The sequence below is a fragment of the Pteronotus mesoamericanus genome, unplaced genomic scaffold, assembly GCF_021234165.1.
Source record: "Pteronotus mesoamericanus isolate MK-2021 breed Mesoamerican mustached bat unplaced genomic scaffold, CSHL_Meso_final scaffold_636, whole genome shotgun sequence".
NCBI classification, from domain to species: domain Eukaryota; kingdom Metazoa; phylum Chordata; class Mammalia; order Chiroptera; family Mormoopidae; genus Pteronotus; species Pteronotus mesoamericanus.
Window position 1 is genome coordinate 832509 of NW_026555324.1, and position 16645 is coordinate 849153.

General features: G+C 50.2%; 1 protein-coding gene across 3 annotated transcripts in view; it reads right to left on the minus strand.

Moving 5' to 3' along the window:
* Nucleotides 1–16645, minus strand: part of MLLT1 (MLLT1 super elongation complex subunit) — a 69498-nt gene that overhangs the window by 17769 nt on the left and 35084 nt on the right. For all 3 annotated transcript variants that reach the window (XM_054562203.1, XM_054562201.1, XM_054562202.1), the window contains exon 4: nucleotides 3024–3167. In XM_054562203.1, coding sequence (XP_054418178.1) covers nucleotides 3024–3167 — 144 coding nt within the window. The remainder of the gene's footprint in view (nucleotides 1–3023; nucleotides 3168–16645) is intronic.

The following is a 16645-nucleotide window of genomic DNA, read 5'->3' on the forward strand; positions in this document are numbered from 1 at the left end:
GACTAAAACAGGGAGTGAGCAGCAAGGCCGAGACAGGAGGGAACTGCACGGGGGCAGGCCCAGCTCTCCGCAAAAGCCACCTCGCTGCAGCCTGCCGGAGAGGGACGTGAGCTCTGCCCTTTGTTAACTACTAGGAGGAGGAAGGGCCTGGGCTCCTGCCAGTAGGTGCTCCCGGAAACACCTGCCCAGGTCCAGTGAGGCTCCTATGGCACCTGCTGAAGGGAGAGAAGACCCAGGGGCAAGTTCTCAAAGTATTGACACTGGAAGTTCACACTATTAGTGGTCAGCCACTCAGAGGGAGCCTTCCAGATGGCAACAAGGCAGAACAAAAGAATGAAGATCACACTTTAAAAAAAAAAAAAGGGAAGAAAGAAAGAAAAAGCTTTTAGCTTTAATAATCTTGAACGCCCAGGATCCCTGACAAGCCCAACCTTTCATCTGAGGAGGCTGACGTAATGCCCACTCACGGTCATGGGGACAGCGGGTTGAACGGAGGGTAGTGAGGCCCTTTGTGCCACTCCAGCCCCCACCCCTGACTCTGAGGCAGTGAGGCCCGAGGCCAAGTTGCTCATCAGAGCTTGCCTCACCCTAACACCCTTAACCACAGCACCCAGAACCCAGCTGACCCTGGCCAGCATGGTCGAGGACCACCAGGTCTCAGGAAATCACCACACTCGAAGGCCAGCAAGGACACGCTTGAAGTTAGAGAAGTGACTGACAGCCCAACCCAGGAGAACAGACGAGTCTCCTCGGGGGCATGAGTCCATTCCCTCAAGGACCGTGCCTTCTCCCTTTGTTTTCATTTCTCTTCCCTCCTTCACAGAAATGCCTAGACTGATGCTATGCCAGGATAATGCAGTGAAGGCCTTGCATCTTTCTCTCCTTTCTAACAGCCTTTTGAAAAAAAAAAAAGTAAAGTGAATAAATGAACCTCCTTCCACCTCTAGCACAGAGCTCCACGAGGACGTGTCTCACATAATGGAAATACCCTCGCCAACAACGGGGCACTGGATGAGACACGATGCTGAGAGGACAAGCAGGGCTGGCCTCTGTCTAGAAAAGTAACCAAGCCACTCTGGTCACCGCTGAGGAAGCCCCTGAACCTCATGCGAGGAAGCATAGAACTCGCATGCCCTCCAGTGAGTGGCCGTAGAGAAAGCAGTTCTCATTGACTTACAGATCACGTGGTCCTCCAGTTCTTCTAGCATGAGCGTCACCACAGGCAGGTCTGGGCTCATTCGCTACTAGATGGCAAGTGTCAGCCCCACTGGGAACACTCAGAGCTCCAGACCAGCTAACACAAGGGCCACAACTCAGATCTCAGGGGCAACTGTCCCACAAAGGTCCCGGGCTGTTCTTAAGACCAAAGAGCACTGTTCTTGTCACCAGCCCACAGCAAGCCCCAAAGGCCTACAGCCCCAAAGGGCAAGAAAGTTCCTGACCGGACAACCAGCTCTCTGGGCAGCCCTCACCAAGGGTGAAGAGAGCCAAGCAGAGACCACCACACCACCACCCAAGGGCCTCACTCTCCCTTCCTTTTCCCTGGGCTGGCCCTTCCCAAACTGCAAGGTGGACCCGCCACCCCAACCTCTCTCCCTCAACTTCTCATGCCTCCTCCTCCCCCACTATTCCTCCAGTTTTATAGGGTTAGATGATGCATATTGAGCCTTCATCTCTTCAGAGCAAAGAAAACCTCCTGATGTGAGAAACAGAGGGGGACACTCCCTTGGTCCTAGAGCTCTAAGAGGCCCAATGGAATGCTAGCTGACTGAGTGTCTGTCTCCCCAGGTGTAACTATGAAACCTCTGGGTAACGCCTTAGGGACATGTTCTGGAAAGCAAGGTAGAGATTGAGCTAAGGAAGACTGCTGACCCTGAAAACCCCTCCCTGCTTCCTTGATTCTTCCAGAACTCCCAGGCAACTGTCTATGTCAATTGATTCTAACACCTTCCTGTTCTGTTACCAACTCCACCAGTAATCACATGCTAGGTCCAAATCCCAGACTAATCTTTTGTTAGGGACATGAAAGAAATCACTCAAATTTCTTGCAATAAATAAATAACTGCTTACTAAATTAAATGAAGAGGAAAGGACTGCTCCCTAGACCAAGGAAACTCAGCCCAAACTCCTTATATTCACTGGGGAAGTGGGCCTGCCCCCCCCCCCCCACACACACTCTTTCTCTCTCTCTCTCTCTCTCTCTCCCCCCCCCGCCCCCCTGCCCCACCCTCGACTTGAACCTGAATCCTCCACTGCAGGCACTGTTGGCAGCGAGGCAAATGCTCAGTGACTTTGGGTCACTAACAGGTGGCTTTGGGATGTCCTGTGTCCTCAGCCCACGCCTCCCTCGGCACACACAATGCAGCCTGCAGCCAAATGCTCTGCCTCCTCCACAACCAACCATCCATAAGCATCAAGTACCCCACCCACATTCTCCAAGAGCTGACACATGCTTCTGGCAGTCTGCCACCACACCAGGATTGCTGGCCACACGACTCACTACAGAGACCTAGGCTCTGAGAGCTGACACCTTCATCTGGCCCCAAGAGGACAGAACTGCCAGGCAGCGTGCATCATCAGGGACCCCACAGAGAGCTGCTGCCATTTTCCTAGGTGACGGGGGCTCCAGCAAGGCCTGGTCGATCCAGTTAAAAGCTGGCTCCAGCGTCTCACCATGTGGACAGGATGGCCTCACACCCATTCTTCCCCCACCTCTTATGGAAGAAGATGCTAATTAATCACAGTCAACCAGGAAGCTGTGGGGATAACTAGCTACCGGTCATTCCCAGCTGACAACGCCCCAGCACAGACCGGGGACCCCTGGGTCCTATCCAGCGCTGCCAGGTGCTACCTGCACAATCTGCCCCGCGGGGTATCAGGGAGGTGCTCAACCACAGGCTGGAGAGACGAGCCCGGAGATCCCAGCACCAAGGCTGCCACCACAGGGGGCGGAGATGCATCCAGGGCAGAGGAGCTGCGCCTGTTCATGCAGGGGCAGGGCCCGCCCGCTCCGGCACACTCACCCCGCCGGCCATCAGGAGCTTGTATCGGAACTCAATGGTGGGGTTGTTGAAGGTGAGCTTCTCACAGCGCAGGTGGTTTACAGGCGGGTTGCCCTCCAGGTTCAGGAACAGGTCATAGGTGAAGCAAACCTTCCTCGGCTCCTCCTTGAACAAAGAAAACAAGGAAATCCGTTTCAGAGGGTGGACAGGAGACGCAGGGACAGACATGAGACAGAGGTGGAAGTACTGCCAACCCCTACCCTTCTTTCTCGTTTGCTTGGCCTCCACTTCTCTTTCTGTGCACCTACTTCTCATCCACCCAGTTATCCAAAATGAATTACCTTACTCTGCAGAGAACCCAGCAAAGCAGGCTCCACAACAGAAGCAAAGACCATTAAGAATGATGTTCTCAGACCATTAATGGAAATATTGTTGCTAATGGTGTGTGCAGCCCCCCACCACACACTGCCCCTTGAGCCCTCACAGCACCCACCAACAAATGGAGAAACCAAGGCTGGAAGGTGCACTGCTGCTACGTGGCTGTTCTGAGACCTGTGGGCAGGCTCCAAGGCCCACGGTCCTAGGGCCTCCACCCATCCCTCTCCCAGACGGAAACTTTCTCCGAAGATACACAAACCACCAATGGGCACACGAAAAGATGTTTAACATCACTAATCATTAGGAAAATACAAATCAAAACCAGGAGAGACCACTTCACACTCACTAGGATGATGAGTATTTAAAAAAAAGAAAAGAAAATAACGAGTGTTGGTGAGGACATGGAGAAACTGGATCCCTGTGCATTGCCAGCAAGAAGGAAAAATGCCACCATTCCTTTGGAAAACAGTCTGGGAATTCCTCAAAATGTTAAAATAGAATACCTACCTTTATGACCCATGTATCTCTCCTAGATATATAACCAAGAGAAATGAGAACATATATCCACACAAAAACTTGTACATCCACATCCACGGCAGCATGATTCACAAAGGCTCAAACTGAAAACAACCCAGTGCCCACTGATGGAGGAATGGATAAACACAACTCAGCCCATCCAGACAACGGAGCCATGAAAAGGAGCGAAGCATCGACACTAGTTACAATGACCTTGAACACATGGTGCTCAGTGAGAGAAGGCAGGCACCAAAGGCCACACAGCGTGTGGTTCCATGTGTGTGAAATGTGCAGGACGGGCACATCCAGAGACAGGAAGTGGATTCATGGGTGCCAGGGGCTGGTCAGGAGGACATACAAGCTAACTGCTAATGGACTCTTTCTGGGGTGATGAAAATACTCTGGAATTAAGAAACTGTGTTCCACAACACTGTGAAGACACTAAAAATCACCAAATGTGTATGCTTGTAAGGGCAACTGTTCTGGAATGTGAATTACACCCCAATTTTTAAAAAATGTTCTCCACTGGGAAAGGAAAAAACTAGGAGTATGGGAGTCAGTGAAGGTTTCCAGTGATTCAAAGGAGACTTGAGATAGGTCAGTCAAGGAAGGGAGGGGAGTGAAGTGGCTGAACCCCTCACACAGGCATTTCCACGCCTTCTCTTCACTCCAACCCTGGGGAGAGAGGGAGCAGAGACAGGCTCGGCAGCCTGGCCAGCCCTCCTCAGCCTCCCCAGGAAAGCCTGCCTGGTTCACATGAGCAATGCCAGGCTTTTCGAACCCTGGTGAATGGGTGGCACCCGAGAGTGGGAACCATCTGGGCATATGTCCACTTCTAAATAAAGGAGATAGGAGAGGGGTCCTCCCATCTACCTGGATGACTCTGTTCCCCCATTCATGCCACAAAGGTAGAAGGCACAGCTGCCACATGAAGCAGCTGCAGATCCTGCCTTCCAGCAGCTGCGAGTCTAGCGAGGAGACTAGTAAACAGGTGCTCTTGAGCCACTGTCAGCCAATGAGGTGACACGAACCTTGCCCCTTCCCACAGCCCCTGGTCTCAGGACGCAGGGGTTTCTACCTCAGCCCATCTAAACCAGACCTGGAAGTGTCCCCCTTGTCCTGGGTGGGGAGATGAAATATAAGGGGAGGGGGTGTCAGCCTAGGGAGGGCTTTCTTTCTCAAATCAAAAATAAAGGTGCAGGGAGAAAGTGTCAGCGCCCCTCTTCTTCCTCCCAACCTGTGTGATGCAACGTCAACCACAGGAGGACCACAGAGGAAGCCAGGGGAGTCTCACGTAGGCAGCTCTGACGGCATGGAGCTGCTTCCCTGAGGCCATCAGCTGCCTGCTGACATCTAGTCAAGCAGGTGCCCCTCTGTGCCAGCACTGTTTCATGCCCACCCTTATAAAGGGCATGTCTCCCCACCAAACTGGGAAGTTCCTGGAGGAAGGGGCTCTGGGGACCCCCGCCTTATGCCTGCCACAGGCGCCAGCCCAGGGGAGGTGCTTCATATTTGCCAAAAGAATAAAGTGAGAGGACAGATAAGAGAAGGGCCTGACCCAACAATGGGGGTGGGGAAGGGGCCAGGAAAGCCCCCTGGATGCTGTGATGAGCTCGGAGAATGGCTATGAGTTGGTGAAGTCAGGAAGGGTCGGGGGGTGGGGAGAAGCGCTAAAGGCCACAGTATCCTCTCTGGGAATCCTGAGAGTCCACATCGTGGCAGTCAGAAGGGGCGGATGCAGAGCAGTGGCAGCAGGTGACCCAGAAAGAAGGGCCTTGGTTGCCACTGGGAGGGAGCTGTGTCCTGGGGCAGAGGGGTCTACAGGGACTTAGGCTCAGGAAGAACAAACCCAGATCCATGACCCAGGAAACAAACACCCTGTGGCCTGCAGGACATTGTGACTAGGAGCAGGGTTAGAAACCCTGGCAAATAAAGGGGAGGAAAGCTCAGGCATCTGTCCTGCCTTTCCCCAGCGTAACCCCACAGATGAGAGGTACGCTGCACAGACGTGTTCCAGCCCCTGTGTGGAGAACGAATGACCTCGTCACGGCTCGATGACCCTTCATGGGTCAGTAATCTGGGCACTGCCCACCAGCCGCTGCCCACATACATCACACACACAGACCACCAGACAAGGCTGATGCCACCTCCCAAACAAATCTCACCTCCAGACTCAAGTTCAAATTGACAAGGAATACACAAAGTAGGATGGTGCTAAATAAACACCACAGGGATGAACGCAGCAAAAAGCCTGACAGTACCAAACTCTACAGGGCAGTAGACCCAGTTTCTTCAACAAACTGCCAAGAAAAACATGATAGAGGGAGAATCTACAGATTAAAAGAGAAAAACTCATGAATCATAAAGTACAGATAATACCTAGATCCTGACTCAAACGGAAAAAAAAAATCTTTAAGCACTGGATATTAAGAAATTTTGAATCTGTAGGTGTGACACTGGTACTTTTACTATAATTATTCTTAAAAAGCAGTCCGTATGTTTCAGAGAACATTCTGGAGTATCGACACGTAAAATGCAGATGTCTGGGAGTGGTGGGCAGGGATGGACCAAACGTAGCCATGTGACACACTGGAACCAGGCAATGGCTACAAGAGGGCTTCGCTCCACCTACTTCTGTAGGTGTTTTAAACTTTGCCAGTAACTTTTTGAGTGGATACAAGGCGATGGAGCTGCACATTCAAGAGAAGCTCGATTCAGGGAACCTGTCAGGGAGGAGAGGGTGCCCTGGGTCCTCAGGGACACCAGCAGGAGGTCGGCAGGCAGCTGGAAGGAGTGGCGAGGCGGGGGCTTGCCCTCACTGGCTGCCTAGCCTTGCTCACAGGCCTGCCATCCTGAGCCTTGGTTTCTTAACCTGTAACATGGGGAGGATTTGAGGAGACAATGCAACCGAGGCACTCAGCTCAGTGCCATCAATAAATGGAAGCTACTCTTTTTACCAGAAAGAGATCTGGGCTAGAGGAGGACACCTGGTAGACACAATAGACAGATGGACCTGAAGCCACATGATTCCCCAGGAGAGAAATAGAGGGACATTAAAAGGGCACTCCTCAGCTCTGCCAAATACGGGAGCACCCCAAGGCTCAGCAGCAGACCTTCCTCTCCTCCCCGCCCTCTCTGGCTGACCCCAGGCTCAGCCACAGCTTCACCTTCTGGCTTCGTGGTAGGCCCAGCTTCTTCCTGGCTCCTCAGCCAGCCTTTCCCCATCTCCTTGGATCATTCACACCTCCTAACCATCCAGCTGCTTCTGTGACAACCCCCTTTTAATCCACAAAGTTTAAACCAGCTCTTGGCTTACCCCCAACCCACTTCTTCAAAACCTGCCAACGACCTCCCTCTGAGCCTTGTGCCAAGGCTGAACCGCCACCACAGCCAGTGCGATCTGGCCATCTCGGGCCGTGCCGCTGTCTTCTACTCGCCCCTCCAGCTCTCCCTCTGGCTGGCACTCGTCCTCTGGCAGGCCTTCTTGGATCACTGTCCCCAATCACGGTGTGTGATTCACTCTCATACATAGAACTAATCCAGGCCCACAGGGTGAATGTCTGTTTTCTGTCCATCCACCCCAATGGACTGTGAGCACTGCAGACAAAGGGACCCTTTTTGGTTTCTGGTGGGCCTGGAGCTGCCCGAGCACCTCGGTCTGTTCAATGTGCCCACATACTCATTTACCCTACAAAAGCGCAGTGGGCGCCTGCTGTGCGTGCAGCAATGACTAAGACCACAGAGGGGCCTCTGACCTTGCGGACACAAAGGGTCTGTAGACAGACTTGCCACAGCAGCGATGCTGACATGGCACTGACTTTATACTACGGCCAGGCACTTTTCCAGGCACTTAATATGTACGAAAGCTTCACAGCCCAAAACACAGGTGCTCTTCCTGTCCCTATTTCACAGATGAAGAAACTGATACAGAGGCAGTAACCTGCCTGGTGCCACATGGCTGGTCAGTGGTGAGCCAAACAAGATTTGCTATAGGCAGGCGGTATTCTCTGGGACCCCTGGGGAGGATTTCATGCCTACACAAACCCAACAGGTCAAGGCAACAGGAGACCAGGAACTGAGTTCTGTACGACTCCCCTGAGAGGGGAGGTGCAGGGCAAAGTCATGGGCAGCATCAGAGCCAGGCAGGGGCCTCCCCGAGGGACCAGCATGTGCCCTGCAGCTGATGTGCACCTCAAAGCACACTGAGAAAGGCTGACCAGAGCCCCCTCTCGACAAGCCCGAGAACTTTGGGAACTCCCAGGAAGGCGACCAGCCCCTGGGAACCCAACCTCCAGAGAAAGCCAAGACACAGCCAATACCACAGTGCCTGGAGGACCAGCATCAGGCTATGTAAGGAGCGGCCACGTTCAAGGCATACGGGGCCAGCGCTCCCAAAGAGTAACATCCTTAGTCCAGCCAGACCCTTACACATGCTCACTCTCAGCAAAAGCAGTTGAGGCCTTCCTTAAGTGTTCTCAGACCAGGCTATGGGAAGCCATCCACTCCCCAGGCCACTGGCCATGGGCCAGCATCTCCCTCTGACCTCAGCAAACTAAGATGCAGAGGAACTGGCTAAACTGGTGCCAGTCACCAAAGCCAGAATGTGTGCACCCATCTCTAGTGCACGGGCAGTCCAGGCCACAAGAGCCCAAATGGGCCAGGCTGACCCTGACATGGGGCACGAGAAAGCAAACAGGACTGGCTGACCGCACTGGGAGCTCCTGACACTGCCCTCTCCACCCCAGTTCCCCGGAACTGTCTCCAGGGCCCTGCTCTCTTGTGCAGCCAGCATGGCTGGCTCTGGACAACCCCCAGGTTTACTGTTCCACCCTTGGGTACAAATGGAAGGATAACTGACCCTCAGACTGTCAGCAGTCGGGAGAACACCTGGCTTCTCTGCATACCTGGGGCTGCCCCCTCACTATCTCGGCCCTGCTCACACTTGTACCTGGGGCCTGTTTGACTTTCCCTTGGGATAAGCCCTGGGGTTTATATATGTTAGACTTAAAAAAAAAAAAAAGTTAAATTTGAACCTGATCAAGGTCCTAACAGCAAGTTTACAGGGCTGCCACCAGCAACATCCCTGTGGGTCAAATGCACAACTTTTTCTTTTGAAGGAATTTTATTACTTATTATTATTATTATTATTTATCCTCACCCAAGGACATTTTTTCATTGCTTTTAGAGAGAAATGAAGGGAGAGAGAGAGAAACACTGATGTAAAAAGATTCGTTACCTCCCACACGTGCCCCAACCAGGGACTGAACCCACAACTGAGGTATGTGCCCTGACCAGGAATCAAACCCGCAACCTTATGGGGTGATGGGATGATGATCTAACCAACTGAGCCACACTGGAATCAGGGCAAACTGGCTTTTTAAAATGCTTTGCAAGGAAATAAAAAAAAGAAAAAGAAAAAGAAGTGGAGAGAGAAAAAAAATTTTTTAAACGAGAGGTACAGCCTCCCATAGCACTGTACTGACCTTATTTGAATCCTGATTTAAACAAACAAATTACTATGGCAATTAGGGAAATCTGACATCACTGGGTATTTAATATTAAAGACTTATAAATTTATTAATTTTTAGATATGATGATGTGGTTAAACATTTTTTTTAAAAAAGAGACTCATCTTTTACAGACACAGACTGAAATATTTACAGATTATAAAAGACTGGATGTCTAGGACCTGATTCAAAATAATCCCAAGGGAGAGATAAAAGCGACACTGTTCCGGGTGACTGCTGACGCTGCGGTGGCGCCACACTGATGGTTTGCTCTATTATCCTATTCTGCAAGTATTTTTTTTTACTAGCTTAATGTATTTTAATAGCAAACTTACAGGAATAGCAACATTATAGAAGGCTGACAACATTAAAAACAGGGACTTGCACATAGGACAACTCAGTAGAAAAAGTATAGTGAATGGATAGAATCTGCTGTGTGATAAATATGCTACACCACACAATGTAATAAACAGACGATGTATTACAGAATTGTACACCTGAAACCTATATAATTTTATTAATCAATGTCACCTCAATAAATTCAATAAAAAGGTAAAAAGAAATGCCACAAACACCATTTAATTGCCATCAATAAGATATTTACTTGTTTAAAAAAATCCAAGTGCTGACATTAGTCAGAAAAACTTAACAGGTTTATTTATTATTATAAATAATTATGTGGAAATGTATTCTCTGAAACATTATGACTTGCATTAATGCTTTATGTCCCTGCATTTATATTTTTAAAAAATTCACACATGATCACCAATACCTGATTTCTGCCCCGTTTTCCACTTGCAATCGTATATTTAGGCACCTTTTGACACCATGGGAAAAAACACATCTGAAGTTCAGAACTACCAACAACAGGAAGAAGAGAAAAATTTTTTTTTTAAAGAATGCAATGTTTCCTATCATAGTGGATTCTTAAGCATGTTCTCCACAAATGTGTTCTAGCTGCACGTATTTTGCCGTAACTGTTACACGTCTGGCGTGGACAGCACACAGGTTGGTGTCCTCAGAAAGGCCAGCTAGATAGGCCTCACTTGCCTCCTGCAAAGTACCAATGGCTGTGCTCTGAAAGTACAGATCTGTCTTGAGGTCCTGAGTAATTCTTTGCATCAGATGCCGGAAGGGAAGTTTACGAATCAGAAGTTCAGTGGACTTCTGATGACATCCAGGCCTGTAACGACGAGGTTTCTTCACTCCTCCAGTAGAGGGGGCACTCTCATGAGTGACTTCTGTAGCCAGATGCTTCCTTGGTGTTTTACCACTGGTCAATTTGTGGGCAGTCTGCCTTGTAAGAGCCATGGTACAGAGACCTTCTTACTCACCCTTCTTATTTGGCTGGAGTCTTGCGAGCTAGAGGCTGTGCTGGCCTTAGGGGGATGGAGACGCAGGCGTGACCGTGAACACTCTTGTACATATTTTTAAGTTTTCTACATTAAATAAATTTAAATATACGCTTAGCTTCACTCCCAGCCTTTCTCACAGTGATGCATCTGAGTACCTCCAGACTACCTACTGGGACTGGCTCCATCCTGGAACAGGGGGACGAGGGCGCAGACAGGGCAAGCCCCCGTCACAGAGCTCAGAGGAGCTCAGGCAAGGCCCGGCAGAACCCTCCATCCCCAGGTCCTCCTTGTCCCTCAGGCAAATAAATGCCTCAGTCCTGGCTTCAAGCGGCTGCCTGCGCGCCTGCCGCCCGCACCACTTCACCAGCCCTCCCAGGGGAACGGGCACTGTGCCTCAGGATTCACCTAGCACTTATTTCACCCTCGCAATTCTCACCATCCATCAGGAGAGGAAACTGAGGTTTAGTGGCATTTAATCATTTGCCAAGGCCAGAGCCTCTGGTGTCTCCCTGCAGATGCAGCCCTGACCCACATAATCAAAACCAGACTGCTCTAGGACAGGAGGAGGGAACTGCTCCCCCCAGGCAGAGGAAGCAATGGAAGGAACACGGAAGAAGTGTCCCAAAGCAAACCCCCCTGAAGCCGAAATCCCACGTTTTGGATTCGACCCTATGAATTCGTGAACAAATGTTTGAGGAGGGTCACCGGGTAGCACTGCAGTAGTGAGAGGCCTGGAGAAGGAACAGCAAAAGTTCTCAACAGGGAAGTTGGAGGAATCACAGCTGAACTAAGCTGAGGGAAGAGCTCTGCAGACATCATAAAGAATGAGGTACAGTTACGTGTGCCAACAAACAATGTTTCTGGAAGGACTTACAGTTAATGCTCAAAGTGGTTACTTCAAGGAAGTGAGCTGGAAACAGAACTTCAAATCCTTGCGACTTACACATAATGAGCTCTGTCAGGAAAAAATAATCTAACCATTGTTAATATAATGAAAATGGTTTGTATGACATCCATTGTAACCTGGCAGCCAAGGACAGTGGACTGGAACGCACGTGTGAACAATGACGACTTCACTGTATAGTCTGTGGGGCGACAGACTCTGTTGAGTTAGCGTGTGTACTGTATGGCCATCACATTCAAAATGACTGAGCAAGTAGAGCAACAAATCTGCACTGAATGTTGCATTAAGGTTGAACATTCCTCCACAGAAACTATTCAAATGATTCAGAAGGCCACAGCTATGAGCAACTGGTGGCTGGCAGCTTCATCATGACAACACACCCAATTATGCATCATGTCTTGGGCAGAGTTTTATGGCAAAACATCAAATCACCCGGGTGACTCAGCCCCCCTACAGCCCAGATTTGGTGCCCTGTGACTTTTGGCTTTTCCCAAAATTAAAATAACCTTTGAAAAGGAAGAGATTTCAGACCATCAGTGAGATTCAGGAAAATATGATGGGGCAGCTGATGATCACTGGTAGAACTGTGTGAGGTCCCAAGATGCCTACTTTGAAGGGGTCTGAGGCACCATTGTCCTATGTACAATGTTTCTTGTACCTTCTTCAATAACTGCTCCTATTTTTCAGATCACATGGCTGGATACTTTCTGGACAGACCTCATATATCGCTTTTGTAGTTAGAAGAAAAACCTTCAAAAAGCCTAAGAAAAACAGTGCAATGTGAACTGAAAGCTGTAGGTTTTGGGGCATGAGACCTCCTCGATGCCCAAGTAGCTCTAACACTGTCGCACTGTGACCCTAGACCTGCTAGTTCACCTCTCAGAGACTAGGTGCACGAAGGAAGGATGAAGGAAAAAACTAGCTATGGCTGGCAGGACAGCAGGGCAGCATCAGTCCGGGCTCGCACCGCGTCAGACTGACCTGTGAAGAGGGCCGGGGCCCTTGTGCTGGCTGCGACCAGGTGCGGTAAGAACAGTCACCGCAGCACTGCGGGCGGCAGTGAAAGGCAAACCACCGAAATACTTGTCCTGAGAGGTCAGAGGTGAGAGAAACATTTTCTTTTTGTGTCTCTGAATTCTGAACAAAATGGTGCATGCCCACTGAGGAGACTCACAGAGCAAAGAGACAAAGGGGCGGACCCTGGAGCTAGGCTGCCTCTTGCACTCAGCGAGTCACTGTCAGCACTGCTACATTACCTGTTCAGGCCTCAGCTTCCTCACCTGGGAAACGGAAAAAACAGAACCCACCCGTACACGAGGACACAAAAATGCTGGTCATCGCCACACACGGACCTGAAAAGAGCTCTGAGACAGGCTACTGAGAGAGGAAAGCTAAGGGCACAACTTTGAGTCTAACGGGAACCCCACTGCTTTCACACTAAAGACTTTACTTCCACACAAGTGTAAAGCAGGGAGCCATTCTGGATGGCAGACACGCAACCATTCACCTCTCGAGAGATCAAAAAGATTGGAGGACATAAAAGGACAGAAAGGGTAGAGTCCCAGTTTTCTACCCTCCATGCTTTACTATTATCTGAATTTATGGTAACCTGAATATATTCATGTACTGATAAGCAATTAGAAGGTAAAGCAAGAAGGCAGAAAAGCATGCCCTGCATTTTAAAGACCTGTGCCGTGAGGCCCTCGCCGGGTACTCAGATGGCTGGAGTGCCATCCCGATACACCGAGGTTCACACAAGGTCAAGGGACACACAAGGATCAACCAATGAATGCATAAATAAGAAGAACAATTTGATGTTTCTCTCTCTCCCAAAATAAAAAATAAAAAATAAATAAAAAGACCATGTGCCACGAAAACAAATACTTTTATGCTGAAAATAAGCTTCTGTTATCTGGAGCCCCAACTTAGTGATTCATCCCCAATACAACACCAGAAAGAGTGAGAAATTAACCTGCAATATAAACACAAAATGAAGTAACAATTTGACAAAGAAACCTAGACCAAAACAGATAAAAAGGAGGAAAGGACATGGTGTCCCCAGGATGAGACCATGGAAGTTCAGAGCTGAGGGGACCCCAAAACCACTAGTCTCTCCCTGAACCTCACTCCCCACCCCACCCCACCGCAGTCTGAAAGAGACCACCACCCCTACAGCCCACAGTGTCCATAAAATAAAGAGACACAAGAGCCAGTTACACAAAACATGAGACAGCCTCTCTCAAACCCCGAGCTGAGGCTGTTCTAACCTGCAGCTCCAGTCCCCAAGAAAGCGAGGGGCCGGGCTGATACTGCCAAGTATGCCCACATTACTCCCTGCCCCACCCCTACTCAAATGCACCCCTCCTTCACTTTGGCGGGGTGGGGATGCTTGGCAATATCAGCAATTCCCATCTTTACAGGAAAGCACATAAATCAGTCAGCAGAGAGGTTCTCAGGGAAGCGGACTCGAGGCCAGCGCTTCTCCCCCTTTACGGAGCAGGCAGGAGCAGGAGCGGACTGGCCCTCCCAGGGCCTGGAGTGCCAGTGGTCCGTGTGGGACAGGCTGTGCCTCTTCTCACACACGTGTGCTCTTTTAAGGCACTTCTCTTTAGAGGCAGCTCCAGGCACTGACTTGCCCTCTAGGAAATACAGATGCTTTTGGAGTCCCACATCAAGGAACAGAAAGATGCTCCCAGAGAAAGACAAACCAGGCCACACAGCCAGTCATATTCATGTGGCTTGTCATAACTCGACAGCCCCCTGACCTTTCCCTGGATCTCCTTGCACAATATCCCTTCTGTTCTGGCTCCTCAGCTCCCAACCAATGAGGGCAGGCCCCCTCGGCCACATCAATCACCTGACTGTCCCTGTGCAGGGCAGCCGGCTCCATGGGTAGGGGCAGGAGGCTCCTCTACCCACCGACCCGGGTGAAGGCAGAGGGATGAGAAGATGGTGACTCCAGAAGGGACATGCTGTGTCGGCGTCATCTGGGTTCCCGCTTAATCACTCAAGACCAGCTCTCACCCACCGAGTCTCAATTTAAACTGAGGATAGGTGGGAAAAGCCCACTAGAGCCCAACATAAGTGGGTTTTTACAGCCCAGAGCCACTTCTGCTGTAGAGGGTGGGGAGGGACGGAGGACTTGGTGACCCCGGGACCTCCCACAGCACGCTGCGGGGCCTGCCACATTGCCGACACAGCTGCTTCCCAACCTCACCGAGCACAAGTCAGCAAGGATGTGTCCAAGAAGCTGCAACTGAAAGCTTAAGACTCAGAAACCAGCACTGTTTTAAAAAACCCTTTCTAACAAAAACCACACACACTTCCTAATAAAATGTACTAAAATGTCCTTTCTGGGACTTTAGACAGCAGGCTTTGAGTGAAACCATGGGAAGTCAGTGATGGTTAGAGATCCCTGCCCAGTAAGAGCCTGATGTGGGAGGTGGGGTGGAGGGCAGAGAGGAAGTCCAGTATTGGCAGCAAACATCCAAACTCAACTTCTTCACATTTTACCCTTTTCTAAAAATTGGGCTGTCTCTTAAAGTCAGTGTGCACACTTGATATGTTTTATTTCTTCTCCCAAAGTATGTTATTAAATTGAAGGTGCATCTCAGAATGAAAGCAGTTGTAAACCAGAAGAAATGGGGTTGAGGTCAGCTTCAAGGGATGGTTGAGCTGCCGGTCTGATACATAAACATGCCCAGACCAGCGTTCCTGTCCTAACAAATATTCACAGGGCACAGGCTGGCACTGTTGGCCCCAAGCAGGCATGAGAACATGACAGCAGGTTTCTTTAAACTTAAACTCTTGTTCCATCCTATGACTGATTTTCTTTTCTCCTCTTAGTGTTGCCAATCAAAAGCCAGAAACGCAGAACTAAAGGGAAGTGCTTTTTAATTTCAAAAAGCAAAATGAGATCAGCTGCCCCATACCTGCTCACACCCAAGACCAAGCCTTCCAGGTCCACCTCCAGGTCCACCGCCCCCACCTCCTCCCACCAACCCTGCTTCCTAACAGACACCAGAACTCAGTCAAGTGCTTCCTTTTTGGCAGCCACTGAATTACTTCCTGGAAAGGCTGGTCCAGGTCTCCTTTGTAATGTGACCATGCTGCCACAAAACAATCTGGGACAGGCAGAAAGATGGTGCCTGGCTGGGGATTCTGAAGCTGTGGCCACCAGATCTTATGCCCAAATGGGTAGACGAGCCCAGAGGGATCAGAGGAATCGACCGACCCTTCACTGAGGAGCTACAACATATCCCCTCTCCTCAAAGATGCTGAGTGGGTCTTTTTAAAAAGCAAGTGTGCCCTGGCCGGTGTGGCTCAGTTGGTTGGGGCATCATCCCGTAACTGTGGTTCAGTCCCCAGGAGGCAACTAATGGGTGCTTCTCTTTTGCATCAATGTTTCCCTCTACCCCTTCTTCTTTCTCTAAAAGCAATGAAAAAAGTGTCCTCATGTGAGGATTAAAATAAAAAAAATTAAAAACCAAGTGTGATCCTGTCATCCCCCAGCTTAACTCTCCAATGGCTCCCCTGTGTGCTGAATAAGTCGCTCTGCCAACCCCACCCGCCTGTCCTCGGCCTCCCTTCCAACCCCAATGTCCCTGATTCTCCACCTTCACACTCTGCAGCTTCCACCTAGAAGGGGTCTGCCCTGTCCTCTCTGCTTGACTGACTCTTCCCCATCCACAAGTTTCTGAGTAAACCTCCCTTCCTAAGGGAAACTTTGCCCAACACCCCCAACCCTTTCTAACTGGGTCCCTGTGATACTCGTGGCACCCACCCCTGCCGTTTCAGAGCAGGGATGACGGGCTCGGACGCAGCCACCTTCACGATCATCTCATTAGTGCCTCTCACCCCTCGCAGTCTGGGAGCTCACAAGACACAGCGCATGTGTACTTTGGTCCCCAATGTGTCCTAGACTCAGTAAATATCTGCTACACGAATCAATTAATGACACTGGAGCAAAGGGAAGAAGAAAAG